The sequence below is a fragment of the Haliotis asinina genome, chromosome 10 (assembly GCF_037392515.1).
Source record: "Haliotis asinina isolate JCU_RB_2024 chromosome 10, JCU_Hal_asi_v2, whole genome shotgun sequence".
Taxonomy (NCBI): domain Eukaryota; kingdom Metazoa; phylum Mollusca; class Gastropoda; order Lepetellida; family Haliotidae; genus Haliotis; species Haliotis asinina.
The window spans coordinates 35714794-35739439 of NC_090289.1; the positions used below are offsets into that span (position 1 = coordinate 35714794).

The 24646-nt window shown below is 36.6% G+C and overlaps 3 protein-coding genes across 6 annotated transcripts in view; 2 read left to right on the forward strand and 1 right to left on the reverse strand.

The window, feature by feature from the left end:
* The window catches only part of LOC137297648 (mannose-1-phosphate guanyltransferase alpha-A-like), a 510132-nt gene that overhangs the window by 176364 nt on the left and 309122 nt on the right, over positions 1-24646 (reverse strand). The gene's annotated exons all lie outside the window — the stretch shown is intronic.
* On the forward strand, positions 911-8551 carry LOC137298527 (protein phosphatase Mn(2+)-dependent 1K-like). 3 transcript variants are annotated; one of them, XM_067830822.1, is made up of 5 exons: positions 911-1083; positions 1820-1921; positions 2510-3096; positions 3945-4258; positions 5319-8551. In XM_067830822.1, the coding sequence occupies exons 3-5, from the start codon at positions 2538-2540 to the stop codon at positions 5592-5594; spliced, it is 1149 nt and encodes a 382-aa protein (XP_067686923.1). In that variant the 5' UTR covers positions 911-1083; positions 1820-1921; positions 2510-2537; the 3' UTR covers positions 5595-8551. The 3 variants fall into 3 exon arrangements, with proteins under 3 accessions (XP_067686923.1, XP_067686922.1, XP_067686924.1); XM_067830821.1 differs by lacking the exon at positions 1820-1921 and having other exon boundaries at positions 2507-3096; XM_067830823.1 differs by lacking the exon at positions 1820-1921 and having other exon boundaries at positions 933-1083.
* On the forward strand, positions 12186-23377 carry LOC137297975 (uncharacterized). Of its 2 annotated transcripts, XM_067829983.1 has the most exons (5): positions 12186-12362; positions 13523-13633; positions 15389-15537; positions 21296-21365; positions 22092-23377. In XM_067829983.1, the coding sequence occupies exons 2-5, from the start codon at positions 13544-13546 to the stop codon at positions 22116-22118; spliced, it is 336 nt and encodes a 111-aa protein (XP_067686084.1). In that variant the 5' UTR covers positions 12186-12362; positions 13523-13543; the 3' UTR covers positions 22119-23377. The 2 variants fall into 2 exon arrangements, with proteins under 2 accessions (XP_067686084.1, XP_067686083.1); XM_067829982.1 differs by lacking the exon at positions 12186-12362 and having other exon boundaries at positions 13496-13633.

The following is a 24646-nucleotide window of genomic DNA, read 5'->3' on the forward strand; positions in this document are numbered from 1 at the left end:
AGCAACAATAGCAGAGAAGATAGATGTACTAGTTGTTATGTTTCAGTGTAAAATCTGTTCAATTATACATCTTACCTTTTACTAAAATCATTGTTAACTCATTGTTAACAGGCGGTCTTTCAAATCTACAGTGGTCATTTTATTAGCGCATCGTTCAATCCCACCCCCCACGGCATTGTCGGAAGAGTTATTTCCCTTGTATTAGTGATAGAATGTTTTCCAATAATATTTGTCATTCTTACGACAATCGCGTGACATGTTTTTCAATATATTTTTAAAAAATATAACACCTGTATGAGGATAAAATCGAAATACGTGTTGTTCATCAAAACGATATATGATACAACACATTGTATACACTCACTACTTCACATGTACTATATAAGTATATGGACAGGAAAAATTAATCAAGTGAAGTGGATACAGAAATATTAGACTAACGCTTAGTCTCTGAATATATATCATTTTGACAGTAACAAACAAACACATTTAAATTGAAATGGAGCCCTAGGGAGACCAACAGTTGAGAACCTGGGGAAATATAGACTTGCTTTACTTAGGGCTTGAGCATTGCAGAGACGGCTTCGCGTTGTGGAAATCTGGTTCAGGGAATGTGAGACAGGCTACAGAAATATTTGCACAGGATATTACTAGATATGTGTCTATGTATAACATTTTAACTTCTCTTGAGTAGATGTCTGGGAAATCACAATTAGTAATCAGTAGTGACATGTTTAGACATGTATTGCTATTAAGCATTATATACCTATTCATTTATGTGGTACATAAAGTGAAAATGGTACCATCTGAAGTAGCAGCATCAGTATAGTAGTGGTAGTAGCAGCAGTTGCAGTAGCAGTACTAGAAGTAGTAGCGGCAGTAGTAACATAGAATGAAAGCTTGTAGAGTTGCCTCCCCTTTCGTGAGCACTTGACAACATCCGGTGAAAATACTGGCAGGCAAGTCGACCGGACGATCTCATTTCGTGACCTGAATTCTGTCTGGAGGCCCGGTCAATTAGGTCATCTTCTATCGTGTAGAGGACGTGATAGAAAGCATTGCTTCCAAACCTTGTGTATTTGTGTAAGTCCTGCATAATATGACTGTAAATGCTTCGTGCAATCTCGCACTAGTCGCAGAGCTGCATATTTTGTGATGTATACATCGTTATTTTCATGAGTATGCGATGTCGGCATGTTGTGCTATGTCATGAGCAGACGAGCAGCTCTTTACCGTGTCAGCTCTTTCGTCGCTGTCCCACACCCGTAAATACCCAGTAATACTCCATACTCTCAGCCTTGCAAATCTCAGACGCGGTAGCTGTGAACTGCGATATGGTCCGACATGGCTTTCAGAAGTCTATGGGGTCCCACGTACTGGCTTCAGACAGTCAAAACATCACCCTGCATCGCGATACTGGGAAAGAGTTCCTTCCACCCGTACCCCGTGGATCATACCACATCTCATTTCTCAAAAGGAAAATCCCCCCAAAACAAAACACATTTCTGAAGCAATTGACGTTTGTTTGATCCTTTTACAGCCTTACACTCATTGTTGTGTTATGTTGGAACTATTCAGATCCTGCATCTTTACCTGTTACTTATGTAAAGAGAGACGAGATATGGTCCTACAGACACGGTATGATCCAAAGCCGTGATTAAGGGTAATGTTTTGGTTGAAGCCAGTACTTGTGATAACACATGGCTGTGATCGGGAGAAAACATATGCTCGTACCTAGGTACGACATATCCTTAAAGGGGCACTGATGCGGAGCAATTTCCGTGGACTGGTGTAAACTTTTGTTATTGTTTTTCTCCAGTGAGTACCCGGATGATATCCCAGAATTCGTGACTGGTTCGTGACCTCTGCTGCGCAGTCCGTATGTGCAACTGATAGTTTAATTATAGACAGATCAACTGAGGTGAAGTCATTTTTACTTCATTACAAATGTATTATGAAAACAAATGAAACACTTTGAAGATTAATCATCTGCCAGTGGTAGAAATGGTAAAAAACTAGTAGGACGGAAAAATACCGAAGCCAATGTACGTCTCTATATTTTGATTATTAACATTATTCGCTCCGCATCAGTGCCCCTTTAATGCTACAACTGTCATCAGTTTATGTTAAAATATGGTAGTTACAACATACACCACAAATGGCTGTAGCATTGTTCGTTGTTCAACTCCTCACTCAGCAATGTTTCAGCCATATGGTGGGGGTCTGTGAATAATCAAACCAAACAATCTAGTTTATGAAAGATGTCATTGGTGCCACAATGTTCATGTCTGTAATCAGTAATACATACCATTGATCATGTGCATGAGATTCCTTGTTTTTAATCTTTTTGGCCATCCCTAGTTCTTGAATGTGAACTTAATGCAGGGATGTTGGGGTGTCCACACAGCCTTTGGCTTTGGACCGTCTATTTCTGATTTTTAGATCTTGATCATGCCAATGTTGATCAACATATCTCAGAATAATCCAAATCATCTTACTTTTTCAGCAGGCCTCCAAGAGACGATACTGATAATTGAATGTCTGCACTCCAGGAAACATTTCTACTCAAATGGCGACAGCTTTATATGCTACTGTCATCAACAGCCAATAACTGTCAGCCAAGGACAGCTAACCAGCTGCAGGCAAGACGACAAGTGCACCAGTCATGCAGCCGCAGGCATCGTGCTATGACGGACCCTGAAAACAAGGGCCATCACAGTCGGGGAGTCAACTTTGACACTCTCGGATCATGGAACAACCGTCTGGACATGCCCATTTGGTATGAGCAGAGCATCATTAAAGGAATTCCAATACCTCGTATTCCCCTGGATGAAATTGGAATTGCCAGTGTCATTGGTCGCAGAAAGGTAAACGAGGACAGATTCATCTTCAAGGAGCTGGCACAACAATCTCTGCTATATTTCGGTATATTTGATGGACATGGGGGATCCTATGCTGCAGACTATGTCTGCAACAACCTGGAGAATCATATGCTGTATTGGCTCAGCCAGACATCTGACCTCACTGAAGTGCTCCAACAGTCATTTGTGGACATCAACAATGTCTTAACTCGCCATATTGTTCACTATCATGCCGGTAAGTTTAATGGATCGTCATTCATCATTAAACTACAGCTACAGTAAGTGAGTGAGTTTAGTTTTATGCCACTTCTAGCAATATTCCTGCAATATCACGGCAGGGAACATAAAAAAATGGATCTATGTATCCATGTGAGGATTTGAACTTGGGTCTTTGGCAAGTTGAGCCAGTGCTTTAACCAACAGGCTAACCCCACTGACCCTTATTACAGCTAGAAGGCTTTAATAGTTTACTTGTTCAAAAGTTTAAACAAAGTTAACTTTTTTTTCACACAAAATGAATACTTATTGGCAAAGTGTTTGATTTGTTTTTTGCATTTTAGAACAATCTGGAGAATGACTTGACATGTTTGATTCCCAGTCACCAAGTTCACAAGCTTGTTCATGAATATGCAGGTTTTGAAGGTGATCAGATGTAACACATATATATATTTGGGATTAAACCTTCTCATTTTAAGTACAGATTGTAGCATTTTTTTGGGACCCAGCTGGGAGTCAGGCACCTGTCTGCCAGCACACTGAGTCAGCTACATATCCTACTCAACCACTGTGGCTTTCACTAGGTGTCTGACTCTGAGAGTGTCGGTTTGAATCCCGGATGGTACTCAGCAAAAGTACCAGAAATTGTTCTTTACTGAGAAAGTGTATTTCCAAAAATAATGTGTTATATTTGTCCATTTTCTTTCTATACATCATATGATCTTTGCACAACAAAGCATCACTATTTCCCAGCATGCTCAAAAAGGATCGCCAAAATCTTTCAAAGTATATTTGTATCAATGTTAATCTGTCAGTTCCATCTTAATCCTGATCGTATTATCATCCTTGACAAATGACTGTTTGCAGACAAGGAGACCTTCAACACTGGAACTACAGCCACTGTGTGTTTGTTGAGAAACAGTGTAGAGTTGGTAGTGGGTCATGTTGGGGACAGCTGTGCTCTACTCTGTCGGAGCGGTAACCCAATACGTCTGACGCAAGACGACGATCCAGAGAATGCCGAAGAGAGCAAGCGTATCCAGGAGCATGGTGGAAAGATTGTCCATAACAGTCTGGGAATTGCCCAGGTGAATGGACGGCTCTCTATGACCAGGAGTATCGGAGATGTGGAACTAAAGCAATATGGTGTCACTGCAAGGCCTCACATCAGATCCATAGAGGTGAGCAAACAGGGGAGGCTTTGATGCTGCTGCTGTAATTTTCTGTTTTTTTGCATAAATCATCTTGGTGACAGAGTTACTTTATCACTGAAGTGTTGTTGGAAGTAGTGAGTGAGTTTTAGTTTTATAATGCACTCAGCAATGTTTCACCTACATATCTGTAGCCTGTAAATAATCAAGTATGCTCCAGACAATCCAATGACTGTAAATGTACTTAGTTTATCCAGTTATTTTGTCATTTATCATCAAGTGTTGGAGTGATTGCGAAATATTTTTTGAAGGAAAAGGACATGTGTAAAATATGACTTAATTTGCTCTGTGATATATCACGGTACTTAAAGGTAGTATGTTAGTTTAGTTTATTGTTTAATGCCAAGCTCAGCAGTGTTCCAGCTTTATAGTTTGTTAATAGTAAAGTTGAGACCAGGTAATTAAGTGATCAACAGCATGAGCATCAATCTATGCAAATGGGATACAATGACATGTGTCAACCAAGTCACTGAGTCTGGCCTGGGTTACTAAACACTAATTTTAACACGAAACAACAAGAGATGGTTATTCAATGGATGTATATGCTCTGGGATGTATATGCTCTGGGCTGTATATGCTCTGGGATGTATATGCTCTGGGCTGTATATGCTCTGGGCTGTATATGCTCTGGGATGTATATGCTCTGGGATGTATATGCTCTGGGCTGTATATGCTCGAGGCTGTAATTTGTACCATTATCATGGGATACGATGACATGTCAGCTTGGTGAGTGGACCTGACCACCTGATCCCCACCAGCATGGGATATTGAAGTCTCATGATACATGCTGTGTCAAGAAATAGCTGTGTCTGACTATTGTATATAAAGAGAATCTCCCCCAAGTGTCTACTGATATCTGTTATATCATCAGTTATATCAAAATCACAAATATCAAGGATTGTCAAGGATATTTTACTTTTATCGATGAGTGTTGATATATTTGATATCAGAAGACATATCACTCTTGACTGGCTTTCGATGCACCATGCTACCATCAGGTTTGAACGATAAATGTTATTTCCTTTTGCAGGTGAAACATGGGAAAGATGCATTCCTGGCCTTGGGCACAGATGGACTGAGTTTCGCCATGGGCGACCAGGAAGTGGTGGATATCGTGGGCAGCTGTCGGGACACCAATGAGGCAGCCAGTATGCTGACTGACCAGGCACTTCAGTTCGGCTCAGAGGACAACACCACAGCAATGATTGTACCTTTTGGAGCGTGGGGAAAATATCGCAGCACTACTAACTCCATTCCATACAGCTTTGGAAGAAATTTGTTTGGAAATAGATTTAAATATGGCTAACATGATTAAGCTCAGTTATCTTTCAGAGGACAGTATTATAGCATTTCTGATAGTTTGAAAGATATTAGTATTTGGTTTGCGGGCATCTGTTTTACAAGTTTTAGTTTGAAACTTAAAGCAATCTTGTGTATATGATTGTGTTAACTGTTATTGATTAACACATTTTATCTTTTTGAATTTATTGCAGATTTTACTGACACATTCTGTAGCATGTTTTGCTGAAATCTTATTATTTATGAGATAAACATTCTTAGATCTTTTATAATGTGATATTTTCAAAGTTTGGAGGATAAAATGATGAGATGAGTTTTCCATCATGAATATGTTTAGGTATTTTTTTCATATTTGGTTTTCATCTTAGACCTTGGCAGCACAGATGTCGTGTTATTAAACCAAATATTGGCTACACTAGGGCTTGGAGCTAATTGCTAATGCAAACATAATGTGTTGTGATATAGTGTTTGGTCAAGCTGCTATGATGCCTATCTTTTTGTATGTCATACAGATGTTATACAATAAATCTATCAACACTGTGAAAGGTCACATGCAACGTAAAACACAACTTTGCACATTCTGATACCTTTTGGTATGCACTTTACGAAACAAATCATCAAGAATGCTAATTCAACTTATAAAGTTGGAAAAAAGCCTGCAAAATTGGAGTTCAAACAATTCACTAAATTTCCCCGAGCGCTGGTTACAGCAGTGCTGCACTGAGCCCAAACGCATGCGCAGTGAATAGGTTCACAGAGCTAGAAACAGTATCCCTGCCTGGAGTAGGAGGTCATGAACAGTAGTCAAATATTGGTTGTGTACACAAACAAGTAAATAATCTACTCATTACATAAAACAACTTGTTGCTTGTGGTAAGCAGCCTCTGTCACAGAGAAAGCTCAATATCTTGTTTTTTGACACCTATATGTCTGCCTGCCTGTCTGCTAAAGACAATATGCAATACACAGCTTCAATCACTGACCACATGCACTTTGAACTTAACACACAATTTGAACTTAACACCTATTAGGCTATAAGCCATAAACAAAATAAATTGATATATGACTCGTGCACCCGAGTCCTGTCTCTACCACATTATGTAATTAAGCAGGTGTGATACTTGTGCACATGACATTTTTATGTCAGTGGGTCGCAAACAAACTACAACCATTTTTCTCAAATGACTGGATCTGACGGAAAGTGGTGCAAACACTTCTCAGTTTCAAGTGCTGCTTTTTACTTGGACGAATGACAGTTTGCAGCCACGCAGTAGTTCACCATCTCTACCGAGATGATTTTTGATTGGATCGAACGCAAATTCAGAGAACATGTATTTACAAAATCCAACATTTCTTTATACACTCTTTATGGATAACACCTTCTAATGTATATGATTTTGTTTGACAAGGACATATGAATCCATACAATAAAAAAAGTTGTTATCCATAAAGAATCTTCCTTTCTTGTGACTCGCCATACTTCTAAAATGCTCATCAAACAGATCATCTTTCTGTACACACAATGAGCCCTCAGTGTATCAGCAAATGAATCGGCCAATTGGAAGTCGTCGTTACACTTCAGTGCACTCCCACCCGCTATGGCTGGGTTCGGTCTCCCGAGGGCTTCATTTCGGGGGAAGTAAGCCCAAGTACAAAATATTGCACTTTTGAATCATGATTGTACGCTTATTATTTATTTGTTTTTTTAACAAGCAACAGTTTATATTATATGTCATGAATAATTGATGCATGTTTTTTAATTATGTTTGATTTTTTGGTTGCATGTGACCTTGTAAGAGCAAGGCTAGTTTACTATATCAACAACTCTAACCAAATCTTGTTTGTGAGTATGGGAGTTAAGTACCCTTGTTGATCAAACACCCCTTCACGAACCTCAGGAAGCGGTCCGTAGAAACATATGGCACCCCTTGCAGCACCCCATTTACGTTCGCGTCATAGGGGCAGTGGGGTAGCCCAGTGTTTAAAGTGTTTGCTCATGTTGTCAAAGACTTGGAGTCAGTTCTCCACGTGGAACAATGTGATGCCCATTTCTGGTGTCCCCTGACATGATTTTGTTGGAATATTTTGTTGGTAAAAGCTGTGCAAAACTAAACTCAGTCACTTGCACTTTAGGTGAGACATCTTGTTTGAACCTTAGGGGGTTTTTTTGTGTTGCAATATTGGTTGTGTTTTTATTTATGAAAATTGACCCAAGGAAAACTGCTGCAGGCATGAGTATATTGAAGTTGTGACACTTGACCGTGTAACTGTAACTGAAGAATTTGATACACACGTTACAGCTATTACATTCTCTGTATTCGTCTCCTTGGTAACAGAGAAACCTCATTTCCATGGTAACAGTGAAATCTCATTTCTTTAAACTCCTTCAACTGAAGACATGCCATATTTATCAGCGTGATATCTAAGTACTGTAGCAATCATTGTTCCTGTTAGCAATTATTCATGCGGCTGTTTTCATGATTATGTGCCAAGTTGGACCCCTGCATATGGATTAGTTTCACATTTTAACATGTTGTAGATTGATGAGCAAATGATCTTACCAGAGATTTCTTTTTATGTTAGGGTCATACAATGAATTTGTGAAATTGATTTCAACCAACTGACATTCTTAAGGATATATTCTATGTTTTTCAATTTTGGTGATTAATTGAAATATTTGATGAAAGGTTTGGAGGTACGTTTGAACCATAAGTGGTCATGTTATTCATCTATTGTTATTCACTGATTGACAAGTGATACTGAATTTGTTACATTAGAATAATTTTATGGGAAATATAAGTTGAATTAATCATGTTCATGCTGACTGGCTTATATGTTACGCGTGTCAACTTTGAGAGGCTTAATGTGATTGTGTAGTATACATAGTTCTTGGCTGAAGTTGATCCTTCCATGTGTTGCATGTGTTGTATATGTGTATTTCACATGATAAAGGATTGAATCAAACACTGACAGTTGTTATTTCATTGACAAGGTAAGACCTCCGTGTCAACGCCACCATCTACAAAGTGATCTTGGGGCATGGTATGTCTGTTATAAATGGGAATTATACAGGGTGGTGGGTGAGGTAGCTTAATGGTTAAAGAATTTGCTCATCATGCCAAAACCCCAGGTCCAATTCCCCACATTGGTACAATGTGTGAAGCCGATTTCTGGGAACACTTGCACAAAATGATCTTAGCACTACAATGTTTGTATCTCCCATTCTCCAACACTAGCTTAAGACGTAAAGATTGCTAAGATTGCTTTGTGCAAGTGGACCCAGCTGTCTTTGCTGCGATGTTGCTGGAACATTGCTAAAAGCAGCCTAAAACTGAACTCCTCTTCACATTAAGAAGAACATTTTGTTTGTGTAAGCCTATTAACTATCAGCTGAATGCTAGTTTACATGTTTCATTCACACTGTGATCATGAAATGTGTTTGGATCCAGGTATTTTTGATAGATTTATTATGCATTATCTGAATTAATTGTTTCTGGAGGAATTAGTATGTTCAATTAGGTACAAGGGTTTGTCAGGAGCATACACATTCCAGTGAGTTTTGCAACATTGATAACCACTACTGGTAAACACATATAAGATGATCCACGACCTGACAAATGACGCTAATTTGCATACTTGGGAACGCCCCACAGAACGATCCACTTGAAACAAGAGGGAGACGGGTTGTCTGACTCTCGATTTGGGAACAGGTACAGTCCCAACGAATTGAATCAACACAATATACTGAGCAGATATGTTTAGGACCACGAAGCAAAGGACATTTTCCTGGGTTTTTTTTTAAACAAAATTGTTGAATATCTAAAATGTTTGTCAATGCCCCAATCATCTATTTGTCTTCGTCTTAACTAAAGGTTAGCGTGGAATATCAGTATCTTATGCCTGAAATTGCAGTCTTATCATTCGAAGGAATATGCGGTGTTGTTTTAATGGGTAAAGTTGACTTTTCGTCTGCTAAATATTAAATAGATAATAACTACATATAGTTAATCATTTTGTCCACAATTCCGCTGGTGATCGACCGGGATTACATGTCTTGGAAATTTATATAACCGGTTCCAGAGAAATGGTTAGTATTCCAACAATATTTCCAAATTTCTGTCATATTTTTATTATGGTCACCAAAATTTTGTACAGAAAACTGAAAATACCTTTTGACATTGATAAGTCAGTGAGAAATATCTTTGTACACAAATTTGTCGGTTTGGGGATTACTCAGTACCAGACTCAGTAGATTTATCAGTGACTATAAAAATATAAAATACAGACAACTCACCAAAGATTACTCTTTTTTTATGACAAAGTATGGGAACAGTAAAAACCTGATATAGTATGTGTAAATTATTATAGAAGACACAACAATGCTGGAAAATTAGGCGGACTTACTGATTTATGCTTATCACTCTCTGAATCAGTCTCGGTGTCTGAATCACTTGCAAGTCCTAAGTCAATCACTAGTCTGTCAATTTCCCTTTCTACTGCGATTTCGCGTTGTCAGTAACCATCTTTAATTGTTTTAACATGTTTACAACATTCCGACCATTCTTTTGCACCGATTGCAGACATCCTTTCATTTATGGCAACTCTTAAGGAACTTTTTGTGAACTGCAAGTTTTGTGAAGCGACGTAATTTTTCACATTTGCCCAAATTAACTCAATCGGGTTTAGTTCTGCGTGGTATGGAGGGAGACGTAGTACATCATGACCATGTTGCTTCAACATCGTGTCTACTCTGTAGACAGGGACCGATTTCTTGGATTTTGCAAGAAACAATAGTTCGGCTTTAAGCATTTTCTCATCAAATGAGATATTGTGCCTTTGTAGCCACGCTTTTATGTCATCTTTTCTGTTGGCGGTTGTCGGACACTTGTCCACTTGCTTGCTATGATATGGTGCATTATCCATAACGATGACAGAGTGAAGTGGAAGGTTTGGGATCAACTTTTCCTGGAGCCATTTGGAAAAATTATCAAAGTTCATATCGTCATGATAGTCTGCTGATTTGAGTTTGGAATCAAAAACAAGCAAAGCATTTGGAACAAAACCGTTTTCACCCCCTGCATGAACCACAATAAGCCGAGGTCCGGTGCCAGATGGTTGTTGAACCCCATTTATTACGACTTCACCCTCAAGTTTCCAACACTTTGGACAATGTGGTGTACATGCAACCATGTTTCATCGATAAAGATGTGTGTTCGATTTTCTTCTCTGTATTTCTTTATTGCATGCAAGCAATGCAAACGCTTGGAAACAATGGCTTTACGTTCCATTAAAGGTTTACTGCGTTTTTCGACACCTAAACCCCATGTCTTTGAGATTTTTTCGAAAACTTTTCTTAGAACCCTTGTAGTTCAACTGGCACTTTGCCATATCATACATCGTATCCAGAGTGGGTAGTTGTTTTTTACGCCATATAAACTTTGTACAAATTGACGGACTGCACACCGGTCGAAATCATCAAGTTTATATCTGCAAGTTTTTGGTTTGCGCAACTTGGTGGGACTGATAAATGTAGGTCCACTCGCATTCCTACCACCTTCTGCCTTAATGCACTTTAAAGTTACTACTGAGAGTCCAGTAGCAAGGCTACTTTGTAAAAGAGAATCTGCTTTGGTTGCATATTTTTTGTCCATATACATGATAAAACTGTGTGCTATCTCCCTTGCGTGAGAATGAACTATTTGCTCATGTTTTCCTAACTTGGATATTTTTTACTACAACTGAAATCTGTTTAACAGTATTGAGACAGGAGTAAAACAGTAGCGAGACAGATGTTACACAGTAGCGAGGTTTTAATAAGTAGCGGTGTTGATTTCATGTCACGGTTAGCATGTATTACACGTGCATAATCGTCAAGCTACCTGTAGCAGCCAATTGTACTCGCCCAATTCGTTGTACCGCCTCTCTTGTCACAAATGCGTTTAGTGCGCAGGATCATCTAATATGTGTCTAGCAGTACATCATCTTGATACGATTGTTTTTATTAAACTCAATCTTTATGATATTAAATTTATGAACACAACAATGTATTGTGGAAAAGTATAACTCTAAAGACCTTTTGGAGGAGCCGTCTCCTACCGTCTGTCCGTTTAAGTGAAGTGAAATGATATTTATGAACTTTCTGAAATATGTGTTCAAAGTGAATCTGAAGATTTACAAGTTGGGTTGTAATGTATAGTACTGTAAATATTAGGTACATGATGAAATTTAAAACTATTATTTTTAGTTTGTGTGTTTTTGTTATATGGATGGGGGAACCTGTTTGTTAGTAAATTCAATTAAATAAATAAATCACACTCACACATACAAGGAGTTGTTTAAAAAGTTATGTAAAGCATGAATACTTTTTTGCCATGCCTGATTATGATCACGAGGTGGGAAAAATATCTACCAACTTGGTCATTTTTAAAACTTTTCCAGGTATTATCAGGTAACGTTGACTTTGTTTTAAATCAAACAAAAACATTTCGTCATGCGCAATGAAAAAGAGGAAAAAGTCAGTGGATTTGATCTGGGTCGTCGGCGAGTATATCATCAGACTGACTACCTGTAATCGTTTATTGGAGTTACGTCCCTTACCATGTGTCAAAGGTCAGCATCTGTGTGCTTGGCAACGAAAGGCAGGAGTGGATAAGACCCGTTTCGGTGATTCAGTGTGCAAGAGATCTGTGCGGTTGATCGACAGGTGGCTTGTCTCAAAGCTAGCTGTGGAGCATCCCGTAGTTTGATATTTCTAACTGTTGTAACTTTTTGTAAGGTAAGTAGAATGTGACATCGATTTAAATATAGCGTACTATTTGAACCATCGTACAAAGGAGCCATCTGTGATCTGTGTGAGCCATCAAATCAACTTTCCACAAGCTCAGCAGATAGTCATTAAATCAAGCGATCGATGCCGTTTCATGCTGTGTTGCTATGTCAAACATATACATCAGTTATAATTGATGAATTCTTTTCGGTTGATCTTCTGTTGTTTTTTTTATGGTGTGTTAACTATTATAAAATAGAATAGATTAACCTTCTGGTACAGTATCACCAGGCCGAATCAATCAGTTCATTTGATTATTTGCAATACAACTGCGAAATATTTCATATGAACTTATCACCTCCAGATGTTTATCTAATTTCCTGTTTCACTTTATTTTTGCATTTTAGTAAGTTACTACTCAAACTTTAGATGGCCATTTCTGTTAAAAATAATCAGATCTGTTTCAATGTTAAGTTCTGATTCTTTGACAAATTAGCATACAATATATATATCTGTGTGCACATTTGGGAATTTAGTTACAAATTTGCCTGTGATGAAGGAGTCAAGAAAAATGACTTTATCAGTGGTTGAAACTAAGAATGATAATCAGATCAACAATACATGTAAACTGTGTTAGGGGCATTTTAGAAGGTGAAGGTGACGGAACAAATTTTATGGATGCTTCTTATAAGAATCCATACTGAAACGTCGCTATTGTGAAAATAAAGAAGTTGATCATCCATAAAATTTGTTCCGTCACCTTCAACAATACATGTGCATGATAAATGAGAGTGTTATGGATGGTCTGTTACACCAAAGTGCATGATTACTGAATTGAATTTTGAACAGGCTGAGCTCAATGTTGGTTTGCTGAATATTGTACAAAAAACCTGGACTGTCTATTTTTTGTGTGGCCAAGCATTATAATAGATAGATACCGATTGTTAACACTGCTGTTTATAAAATATCAATTTTAGGGTCCAGATTTCAAAATCCAAATGAACTAACCAGAACCCAGGATTTTCCCTTAGCTTCAGACACTTTTAATTAATATAGAAAACTGCAGTAAAACTGTTCTGATAGTTAAAACAATATAGTTTTAAATGTTTCAGATACATTATCACATAATAAGTTACTTTAGAAACGTATTAAACTGAATGTATTTTCAGGAAACCGGAACTGTGATAAACATGGCTGCCTCTGGAATTGCTGAACATGCCGAGGCTCGCAGGAAACAGCTTGTTGTCAACAGGAGAGCCTACAACATCAAGCATATGATAGTAAGGAAGCTACATCTTATATAAACAGTGTTTGAAATTGAGCCAGGTCTCTGCCATCTTCAAATCAATTGTCATTTCTGGTGTAGTCCACTGTGATAATGCTGGAATATTGTTAAAAGTGGTGCAAAACCCAACTCACTCACTCAAATCAGTTGTGAACATTATATTTTCCCGTCATATGAACACATTAACTAGCTTTAATAACACATGTTCGTTTGACTAGAAACATAATGTTTAATTACCCTATAGAAAAAATTGTCGAATTCTGATATGTTATTAGCCAAAGCATGCGAATCCATGTAGGTGGATTTGCAAGGGTGTTTGAACCATACACCCCATCAAACCGTGTCACACTACCCGGGTGGTACAAATGACCTTGACCTAAGATGGAATGTGGCTGCCAAATGGCAGAGTGATCGCTTCGAAATTTTAGAGTTGGTGTGCACAATTATGAGCATAAACAGAGTAATAAAATTCTTGCTGTAATTTTATATTTGTTTATGTGAATAAATATATCCTAAATATAGAATGTTTCTGTATTTCACTTGTTGATTAACAAAACTTCAAATTCAGTCATTTTTATCATAGCCTAAGCCATCCTTTGGTACCTCCCTTTACGACCATTCAAGAAATATCCTGGCAAAAGTTTTACATGTCTTTCTGTCAAAGGTTGAATGTTGTTGTTTTAGGATGAGTTTAAAATAACTTAAGGGTAATAAATTCGTCATACAGTGTTTTGAAAAGGTCGTAAATACAGACATGGGTATTCCAGTCTCGTACACCCTTTCTGTGCCTCAGGAAATACAGAGTTTACAAGGATCTTACAGTCCTGTATACCCTTCCAATACACCGTGTAAGTTACGGTAACTAATAATGTTCATGAGACACAGAATGTAATGATGGATTAGACATGTCGTATTTGTCCATGTTATACTAAAATACATGGAGGCCCTATATCATATGCCTTGCTGAGATAAACACAAGAGGCACAGTCAACAGACAAACTGTCACCACAGAAAAACTCAACAGACACAAGTGTCTGCAAGCGGAAAAGAAAAACATAGTCAGGTTAATTCATCATCCAAATGTCAAAACAGCTGTTTTGCTTTTTTATGATTCATTATGCAAAGTCTGATTAAAAATAATTTTCTTTTTTACTCTGTGACAAATTAATCCTGATATGTTTATATTTTAAACTGGATGATATTGTTGGGAAATTTTTTGTCTAAATTCGAGGATTTTACTGTATATGAAGCTGCCCATGCTGGCTGAGGTGTATTGGCTATTACACCAACAGATTTTATGCTGAACTTTACCTGGGGACTAGATAAACAAAAACTGTTGGTGTATTTGGACACTGCATTGTGAATTGCATGGTTATAATTTATTAATGTTTAATAACCTCTTCCATTAAGAGTAATGTTCGTTGCTGACAAACCTAACTAACACAAAAGTAAAATATTTTCAAGGATTGTCCTTATTATATACAACAATACATACAACAATACAATTCCAAATATTTTCTTCTCCAAACATTCCTTGTGATAAAGTGGTGATGTCAGAGGTTTGACAATAATTACAAAATTCAAGTTTGTATGTCACATATATTCTCAGCTTTTATTTGACATTACGTCTCTAATCACAGGAGGAGGAGGAAAAAAAAAATGAAGATCATTTTCTTCAAAAGTGTAATTTAAAATAGTAACCCTGTCTTGCACAGTTTTGAAAGTTGTTATCAATATTTTATATTCTCAGGATGAAGTGAGAGACAACCCGGACATGTACGTGCCCCCACCAGCAGAGCGACCCCAGTCTACGTATGATGCAGAGTACTCGTCCTCCCGTATGAGGATAGTTGGCAGTCCCCCAGGGATCTCCGACCATCATGCCCCCATCATTGACAAGTGAGTTTCACCATGTGAGGAGGTTGTCTTGCGGATCTGATGGATGTCAGCAGGCTAACTGTAGATAATCAAACCAATGTCATCAAGAATAACCATGAAATCCATCAGCTAGTGACATACCATTCACCTTAATTGCTGAATCTGACTCCCCAGTCCTCTTTATTCAGTTCACACTATAGGTGTAGGATTTGGAGGGCCAGTCCGCCCTAGATGGTGAAAGCTGTAAAACTCCAATGGGAAAAGGCTACCAGTGCAGAGATCCTGGCTGAACCAAATAATTCAACTCTGCAGAGCAATTTCCAGTGCTTTAATCCATTTTGCAACCTGTGTCCTCAAATGTTAATTTATTGTTATGTCACTCACAGCAATATTCCAGCCATATGGAGGCTCTGTAAACAATCACATCTGTACCAGACAATCCATTGATCAACATCTGTCTAAACATTTAGGATATGATGACATGTCAGTGAGTCTGACAACCCGATCCCATTATTCCCTTTTACAAAGAACATGGGATGCTGAAGACCAATTCAAACTCAGATTTTCATGGGTAACCTGTGCCCTCAAACTCAATAATACTCAATAATAACTTGATTTGCATTTTTCATTGGGTAAAGGGAAATGTATATATCCTTGGCCCAGGAGATAAATATTTTGTTCAAATTGCTCATACACTTTTCGAAGCATTTTAATCATGCTGACATGAAAACAGCACCATCTAAATAAATCATTTTATGACAACTGACAACTGAATATTACAGTATCTGTCATTTACCTGAATCTTCACTTCACCACCTGTGACATAAAACAAGACTCGAATACATGTACTGATCTTTAAAATGTATAGCCATTTACATGCTAGATCTGTCAGATATAGAAACAGAATCCTAATTCTCAGAACCACAAGACCATGCAGTTCAGTAGCAAGTATTGTTACCTGAAGAAAAGAGAATAACAATAGTTCAGTGATTGTGAATTCGACCCCAGCCCTAGCTGCTTACAGCTATTGAAACAATACAATAAAGAAGCATGCATGTCAAAAACACCCCTAGGCATTAGGTCTTGCCAGGTTTCTTTCTTGGCGATAGCTCCACCTGTCCTCTTGTGCTACAGTAACTGTCAGTTTAATATGTCACCGAGTGGGTATATGGCAACTACCCATGGCGGAATACACTATATGTCATGTATATACTCCCAAGCGAAAACACTATGGGCAGCTATTGTATTCTTTTCAATCCGATAGTATATTAAATTCGTATCACTAGTGTGTTTTATCAACTCAGTGCTTTCAACATATGAGCTGAATACCTTCTTGTGACAGACAGAGGCTGTAAAGAGTTCTGGCCACTATCAGCTTGGTGTTGGTGTAATAAATATGTCCAGATTACAAACAAGCTATTCTTTATCGCCACCTAGTACTTACTGTGCCTTTATATCAATGATCAGATGTTTATCTGGCTGTGAAGACTGTATTTAACTAGCCCGTGGGATGATTGCACTGAAAGATCGATATCAGGCGACTTGACATTTTCACAGGTGAAAGATTAACTCTGATCAAATCTCTGATCTTTGAAACCCTATACCTAAGGCATCATAGTTATTTAGGAATACATTAACTTGTTAAGGCGTCTTAGTTATTTAGGAATACATTAACTTGTTAAGGCATCATAGTTATTTAGGAATACATTAACTTGTTAAGGCGTCATGGTTATTTAGGAATACATTAACTTGTTAAGGTGTCTTAGTTATTTAGGAATACATTAACTTGTTAAGGCATCATAGTTATTTAGGAATACATTAACTTGTTAAGGCGTCTTAGTTATTTAGGAATACATTAACTTGTTAAGGCATCATAGTTATTTAGGAATACATTAACTTGTTAAGGTGTCATAGTTATTTAGGAATACATTAACTTGTTAAGGCATCATGGTTATTTAGGAATACATTAACTTGTTAAGGGGTGATAGTTATTTAGGAATACATTAACTTGTTAAGGCGTCATGGTTATTTTGGAATACATTAACTTGTTAAGGCGTCATGGTTATTTAGGAATACATTAACTTGTTAAGGCGTCATAGTTATTTAGGAATACATTAACTTGTTAAGGCGTCATAGTTATTTAGGAATACATTAACTTGTTAAGGGGTGATAGTTATTTAGGAATACATTAACTTGTTAAGGCGTCATGGTTATTTAGGAATACATTAACTTGTTAAGGCGTCATGGTTATTTAGGAATACATTAACTTGTTAAGGCGTCATAGTTATTTAGGAATACATTAACTTGTTAAGGCATCATAGTTATTTAGGAATACATTAACTTGTTAAGGGGTCATAGTTATTTAGGAATACATTAACTTGTTAAGTGGTGATAGTTATTTAGGAATACATTAACTTGTTAAGGGGTGATAGTTATTTAGGAATACATTAACTTGTTAAGGCATCATGGTTATTTAGGAATACATTAACTTGTTAAGGCATCATAGTTATTTAGGAATACATTAACTTGTTAAGGCGTCATAGTTATTTAGGAATACATTAACTTGTTAAGGCGTCATGGTTATTCAGGAATACATTAACTTCTTAAGGCATCATAGTTATTTAGGAATACATTAACTTGTTAAGGGGTCATAGTTATTTAGGAATACACATTAACTTGTTAAGGTGTCTTAGTTATTTAGGAATACATTAACTTGTTAAGGAGTGATAGTTTTTTAGGAATACATTAACTTGTTAAGGCATCATGGTTATTTAGGAATACATTAACTTGTTAAGGGGTCATAGTTATTTAGGAATACATTAACTTGTTAAAGCGTCATAGTTATTTAGGAATACATTAACTTGTTAAGGCATCATGGTTATTTAGGAATACATTAACTTGTTAAGGGGTCATAGTTATTTAGGAATACATTAACTTGTTAAGGCATCATAGTTATTTAGGAATACATTAACTTGTTAAGGCGTCATGGTTATTTAGGAATACATTAACTTGTTAAGGCATCATAGTTATTTAGGAATACATTAACTTGTTAAGGGGTCATAGTTATTTAGGAATACACATTAACTTGTTAAGGCGTCATAGTTATTTAGGAATACATTAACTTGTTAAGGAGTGATAGTTTTTTAGGAATACATTAACTTGTTAAGGCATCATGGTTATTTAGGAATACATTAACTTGTTAAGGGGTCATAGTTATTTAGGAATACATTAACTTGTTAAAGCGTCATAGTTATTTAGGAATACATTAACTTGTTAAGGCATCATGGTTATTTAGGAATACATTAACTTGTTAAGGGGTGATAGTTATTTAGGAATACATTAACTTGTTAAGGCATCATGGTTATTTAGGAATACATTAACTTGTTAAGGGGTCATAGTTATTTAGGAATACATTAACTTGTTAAAGCGTCATAGTTATTTAGGAATACATTAACTTGTTAAGGCGTCATAGTTTTTTAGGAATACATTAACTTGTTAAGGCATCATGGTTATTTAGGAATACATTAACTTGTTAAGGGGTCATAGTTATTTAGGAATACATTAACTTGTTAAAGCGTCATAGTTATTTAGGAATACATTAACTTGTTAAGGCATCATGGTTATTTAGGAATACATTAACTTGTTAAGGGGTCATAGTTATTTAGGAATACATTAACTTGTTAAGGCATCATAGTTATTTAGGAATACATTAACTTGTTAAGGCGTCATGGTTATTTAGGAATACATTAACTTGTTAAGGCATCATAGTTATTTAGGAATACATTAACTTGTTAAGGGGTCATAGTTATTTAGGAATACACATTAACTTGTTAAGGCGTCATAGTTATTTAGGAATACATTAACTTGTTAAGGGGTGATAGTTATTTAGGAATACATTAACTTGTTAAGAACTTGTTGATCCTGAATGTATAATTAGGACAAAACTGTTTATGTGATCAGTTCTATAAACTTTATATTTTTTTATTTTTACTTATGTCTTGAATTTGCCACTGTTAGTGGCATATAAAATTATGAAACATTAAAGATTTCCTCTTTAGGAGTTAAATTTCTTTATATATTGTATATGATCCTTTGGTATACCAGTGGTTACTATCTACTGCAGATTTTTGAAATTTGAAATTAAATTGCTGGCATCAGAAAGCTTAATGAAAAGAATCCTTTGCTGAAAGATTGATTTTTCCCAAATTTTGTTTGACAAATTTGATTTAGTAACTTTTTGTGTCAAATGTCCCCAGGTAGTTAAAAGTAATCAAACCATTCTCCTCCTATCTTTCTCATGGGACCTAATTCTAGAGCCATCAGAAGCTATTAAGTCAACATCAAATGGAAGGATTAATACTTCAGTCATTTCGACACTTCTCACTATTTCTCCTAATCCCGCAGATCAGGGACATCAAATACCATTTGTGCAATCAGCCAGGCTGTTTTATACCAGAAATCTCACTTCTCCCCTTCGGATCTATTTCTCGTTAGAGACAAACTCGGTCCCAGTCAGGAAACTGGTTATTACCCTATAGCATGGTGATCAATGAATACACGCTATTCACAGTAGGCGTTGAAGCGTTGTGGCATTTCCCTGTTGCTGTCGGTAGTCGATATGGACAAGCCAAGCCATTGATCCAAGCTTAGAATGTTGCTCTGTGCTTTTACTGCTTTCAGCTGACTGTATTAGCAAAAGAACTGCTCCTGAAATTAATACGACCAAAGGGCCATTTTCCGCAAACTAATATACAGTGCTTGCAGAATTAAAACATTTGAGAGTGCTTTGTGTCCTAAATTGTTGTCTAACTATGGGATATTGGTGTTTGTGAAAGGCAATGGAGTAGGGTTATTGGACAGCAGTGTGTAAACATTTCATGCCAGCCATGTAGAATGCTCATCTTGTTATACAGACTGAGTGTTTGCTGTTCATCAAAGGAACAGACTTACTTGAAGAAAGTTTTTCCAGACTTTTAAGCTTGATGGAAATGACATTCTGATAAAAGTAGTAGAGTGCTCTGTCATTCTTGTAATGGGATAATGAAATCTTATGAGACAAACTGAATCATTGTGAAACTTGTAAATAGCTCAAAATTTAGATACTGTTGTCCCTTTCTGAATATTTTAAGTATTCAGCAATTTATAATTTTTTATTCACTTTTATAGACATGCTAGTTGATATTCTTGCAGAACATATTTTCTTGGTTATGATGTTCAAAGTGTTTTACAAAATATTTATAATTAAAAATGTCAGAGCTGTTTTGAGGTTAAATCACATGAAACAGTTTCTAAATAAATTTATTAACAAGAAATACAACCTTTGCTTAATTCATCATATGTTTGTATAATTCAGTTAAAACAAACTACTAGCTACTTCTGTTGTAAAAAGTGTATGTTAAGGGCAGTTTTCTATTGCGTGAAATTCATAACACTCAGCAAGAATGCTATGAACTCATAGATCCGATTTTGTGGAAAACAAGATGTATTTTCAAGAAGTGTGGGAGTAACAGTTGAAACAGTTGTCTTTCAAGTAGCTGTGGGGGCAGTGGGGTAGCTTAGTGGTGTAAGCGTTCTCTTGTTGTGCCAAAGACCTGGGTTCAAATCCCCTCATTGATACAGTGTGTGAAGCCCATTTGGTGTGTGTCTGGCCGTGATAATTGATATTGCTTGGATGTTGCTAAAAGTGACATAAAACCATCCTCACTCACTCCAGTAACTGGTTTTATTCCTCACATTGTGATGTTGCAGTTCAGCTGATCTATTTATTCCTGTTCTTTAGACTGCGTCGAGAGCAAGTGAGACAGCAACAGCTAGTGGACTACTCGGCCAAGCTACCTGGGAGGCTGTCGGTAAGTACATTTGTACACTAAACCTTGGTAATCTGGACAGTCCTATACCAGAGAAAATATGTGGATTTCCAGACGTCAAGATGAATGAATCATGTATTAGCAAGTTAACAAAATTATATTTTCATAAATATTGTGATTTATTAAATACATCTGTCATGGAATAGCTTTGGTTGGAGACAGTTTCAAAATTAATAATCTCTTAAAGATGTTTATATTTAATGAAACATTAATTCCTACTGACTTTCATCCATTTTATGAAACATTAATTCCTATGGACTCTCATCTTCTCCTCTTTTGTCTGTGTACACCACTATAGCGCTAGCCTGGTCTACTCACTCACCCTTTATCTCTTTAGCTCTGACAAACTATGTCCATCTTTAAACAGACATAATTTTAGTCCTAGCAATAAAGTTATCTCTTAAAATAAAATATATCCTCCCCATAAAAGTGTCGAAAGGTTATAGCTAAAATCCCAAAGCAGCACAATTCTCCCCTCAGAGCACCCCACCCCCGTCCTCCTCAACTTGAACAGGCTATTCTCATCCTCCTTAGAAGCTTTCATGCTTTATACTCACCCCCAACCTCAGCTCCCCAGGCTTGCCAGCCACTTGCATTTAACTCCATTTCAGAGACTATGAATGAAAAAACTAAGGCTTTCCTGACACATTTGTATTAATATACCTGTTTAGTCATGGAAGAATTAATAGTTTTAACTTTCTCTTTCAGTCCATAGACTATACCCAACAATGGTAGATATACCATACCATCTGTCCTTCAACAACCTGTGTCTGTGGCAGCTGGAGTCACCAAACGCTTGTGAAGAGCTTCAGCAAAAATTAATATAAACTGTCCTAACATACTTTTGGATGTTTTACAACAGTACAACAGGGTTTTATAAAGTCACTGTTGCCTCTGTATTGAATGTGTACACTTTGAAACCTGATCACCATGTATAATAGTGATGAGTGATGATAGTATTCAGACTGTCAGTATTATTTATATCTATACAAAGTATTTTTCATGTTACCTGGTCACTTTTCTCTCTGAGAACATGAAGTCTTCAAAACTGAAGCAAAACAATTTATGGTTTTCTGTTTTGAATTTTGAAAGCTTGTTAAAAAGTCATATCAAGTTTGTGATAATTTATGTATATGTTTTAAGTGGCAATATTTCCTGTTTTATGAATATTATAACTTTGTTAAAACTTTTGGTTTGAAATATATCTAGAAGTTTTCCCTGTTATGAAGGAATTGTGATGTTTGTGTTGTTCGTGTCCTGTTCTATATTTTCATAATGTAACCAGATGTTCTTCTCTTGTGAAATGTTTCCATTCTTTATATCTTCACACAAGCCAGTCTGTGTCATTGTGACTAGGTTCACCTATCTGAAAAATGTCACCAAAGTTAAGAAATCCACTCCAGTAAGTTTCTGTTTTTAAAACAATTCTTTGTTTTTTTTATTGTAATCAAGTATTACAATTCAAAATCCGACCTGAAGGAAAAGGAAGTCATTCATGAATTACACCATTCTTATGTTCCAATTCACCATATATTCTATTTGAATCTTAAGGGAGGCGAGACAAAGGTTCTGGTTTGTTTTAACTTCTTTACATATTTGTGTTTGTCCCTTAAATAATATAATGTTCCTTAAAAGGTCAGTTCCTTTTATCAGTTCAGATCCGTTTTCAGATTTAAAGTTTTGTTATAACCTTTCAGCACCTCTTCAAGTATTATGCTCAAAACTTAAGTTCATTTATATATCTTCATGACTTAATGATAGAAAGAAGTAATTATGCACTTTGATCGAAAAAAAAATCAAAACAATAGAAACTTAAGTATTGTTTTAGTCATCTGTGTGAATATTTACTTGTATTTAATATTCTACATGTTATTCTAATAATGTATTAGAAGCACCATTCAGTATTACTTTTGTATGCTTTACTGTGTATGTATTTATTGTGTTTGTCATGCATTGGCTGCCTTATGATGCATACAATAAACTTTTTATCACAACATGTGGCTTGTAGTTCAGTTCATCTCAAGAAACCTTATGTGTAATTCTGTATCCTAACAGCAGAAGTGAGCGGGCAGATAGCCAAGCGGTGAATGTGTTTGTTTCCCATACTGGTGACACTGTTTGATTTCCCCACTTAGCACTATGAGAGATGGCTGGTGGGGAAGTCTAGTACCCCACAGGGTCTATACCCCACAAGGATACAATGTGTGAAGCCCATTTCCACTGTGTCCTGCTGGGATATTGATGGAATATTGATTAAAAGCACACTCACTCACTCACTCGGCCATTCCACTCTCATACCCTTCTATGTGTAAGAAGGCAGTACAATAGGCTTATTTATTTGCACCTCTACTGAATATTGCTAGAAGCAGTGTAAAAAAGTAGAACTCACTCTGTCACCATGTGAGAAATTTCTGGAGTTTGTGAGTGTGAGCATTGTTTTACATCATACTAAGCTGTATCCCAACCATGTGATCATAACCTGTATATTTATACCAGTGGTTTCCATTTTCCCATCTCTCCTATAATTCTTGCATCTTTTCTTGGTCAATAGCAAAGTTGAGTCGAGGCAGTATTCAGTGGCATTTGAGTATCCGATAACAGATCTCCACAAAATAAGAAATTGATGGCAAAAATGACCGATGAGTGAGATGAGTAGCTCTTGTTTGTTTCTGCTTGTTGTTTACCTCAGCTAATCCCCTGCTAGTTGCTGGCAAACTGGGGGCTTACCCTGGAGAGTACTCTAGAGTTAATGCGGACATTGATTAATGGAACTGATGCTGTGTACAATCTCACTCAATCACATACAAACAATGGCAATAGCAGCCAGACTCAGAGAAAACTATCAACATACAGATCGTTAACAGCTTGCTAATGATTTAGGAATTTAGCCTTAATCCAACTCGGAAATAATGTGACAAAGTATTGAATCCTAATATATGAATAATAAATAGATTGCAAGTCATTCCATGGCACAGCTAACCAAGATATGTTTTCACATTTGTTTTAGTCACACCAGCCAACAGATACTTGTTATATGATATTTTACTTGTTTGTGTCTTAACTTTGACTAACATCTAATCTGCACATGATTTACAGAAAGAAAAGTTCTTAAATAATAATCATAAGATATACTGAAAAGGATCGAAGTGATTTACACTCCGTACTTCCATGGGCAATGTTTGTTTCTAGGTCTGTTCAACAGACAATTTTAAACAGTAAAGCAGCTTTACCAGCTATAATTATGACAGAAGTCTGTAATCATA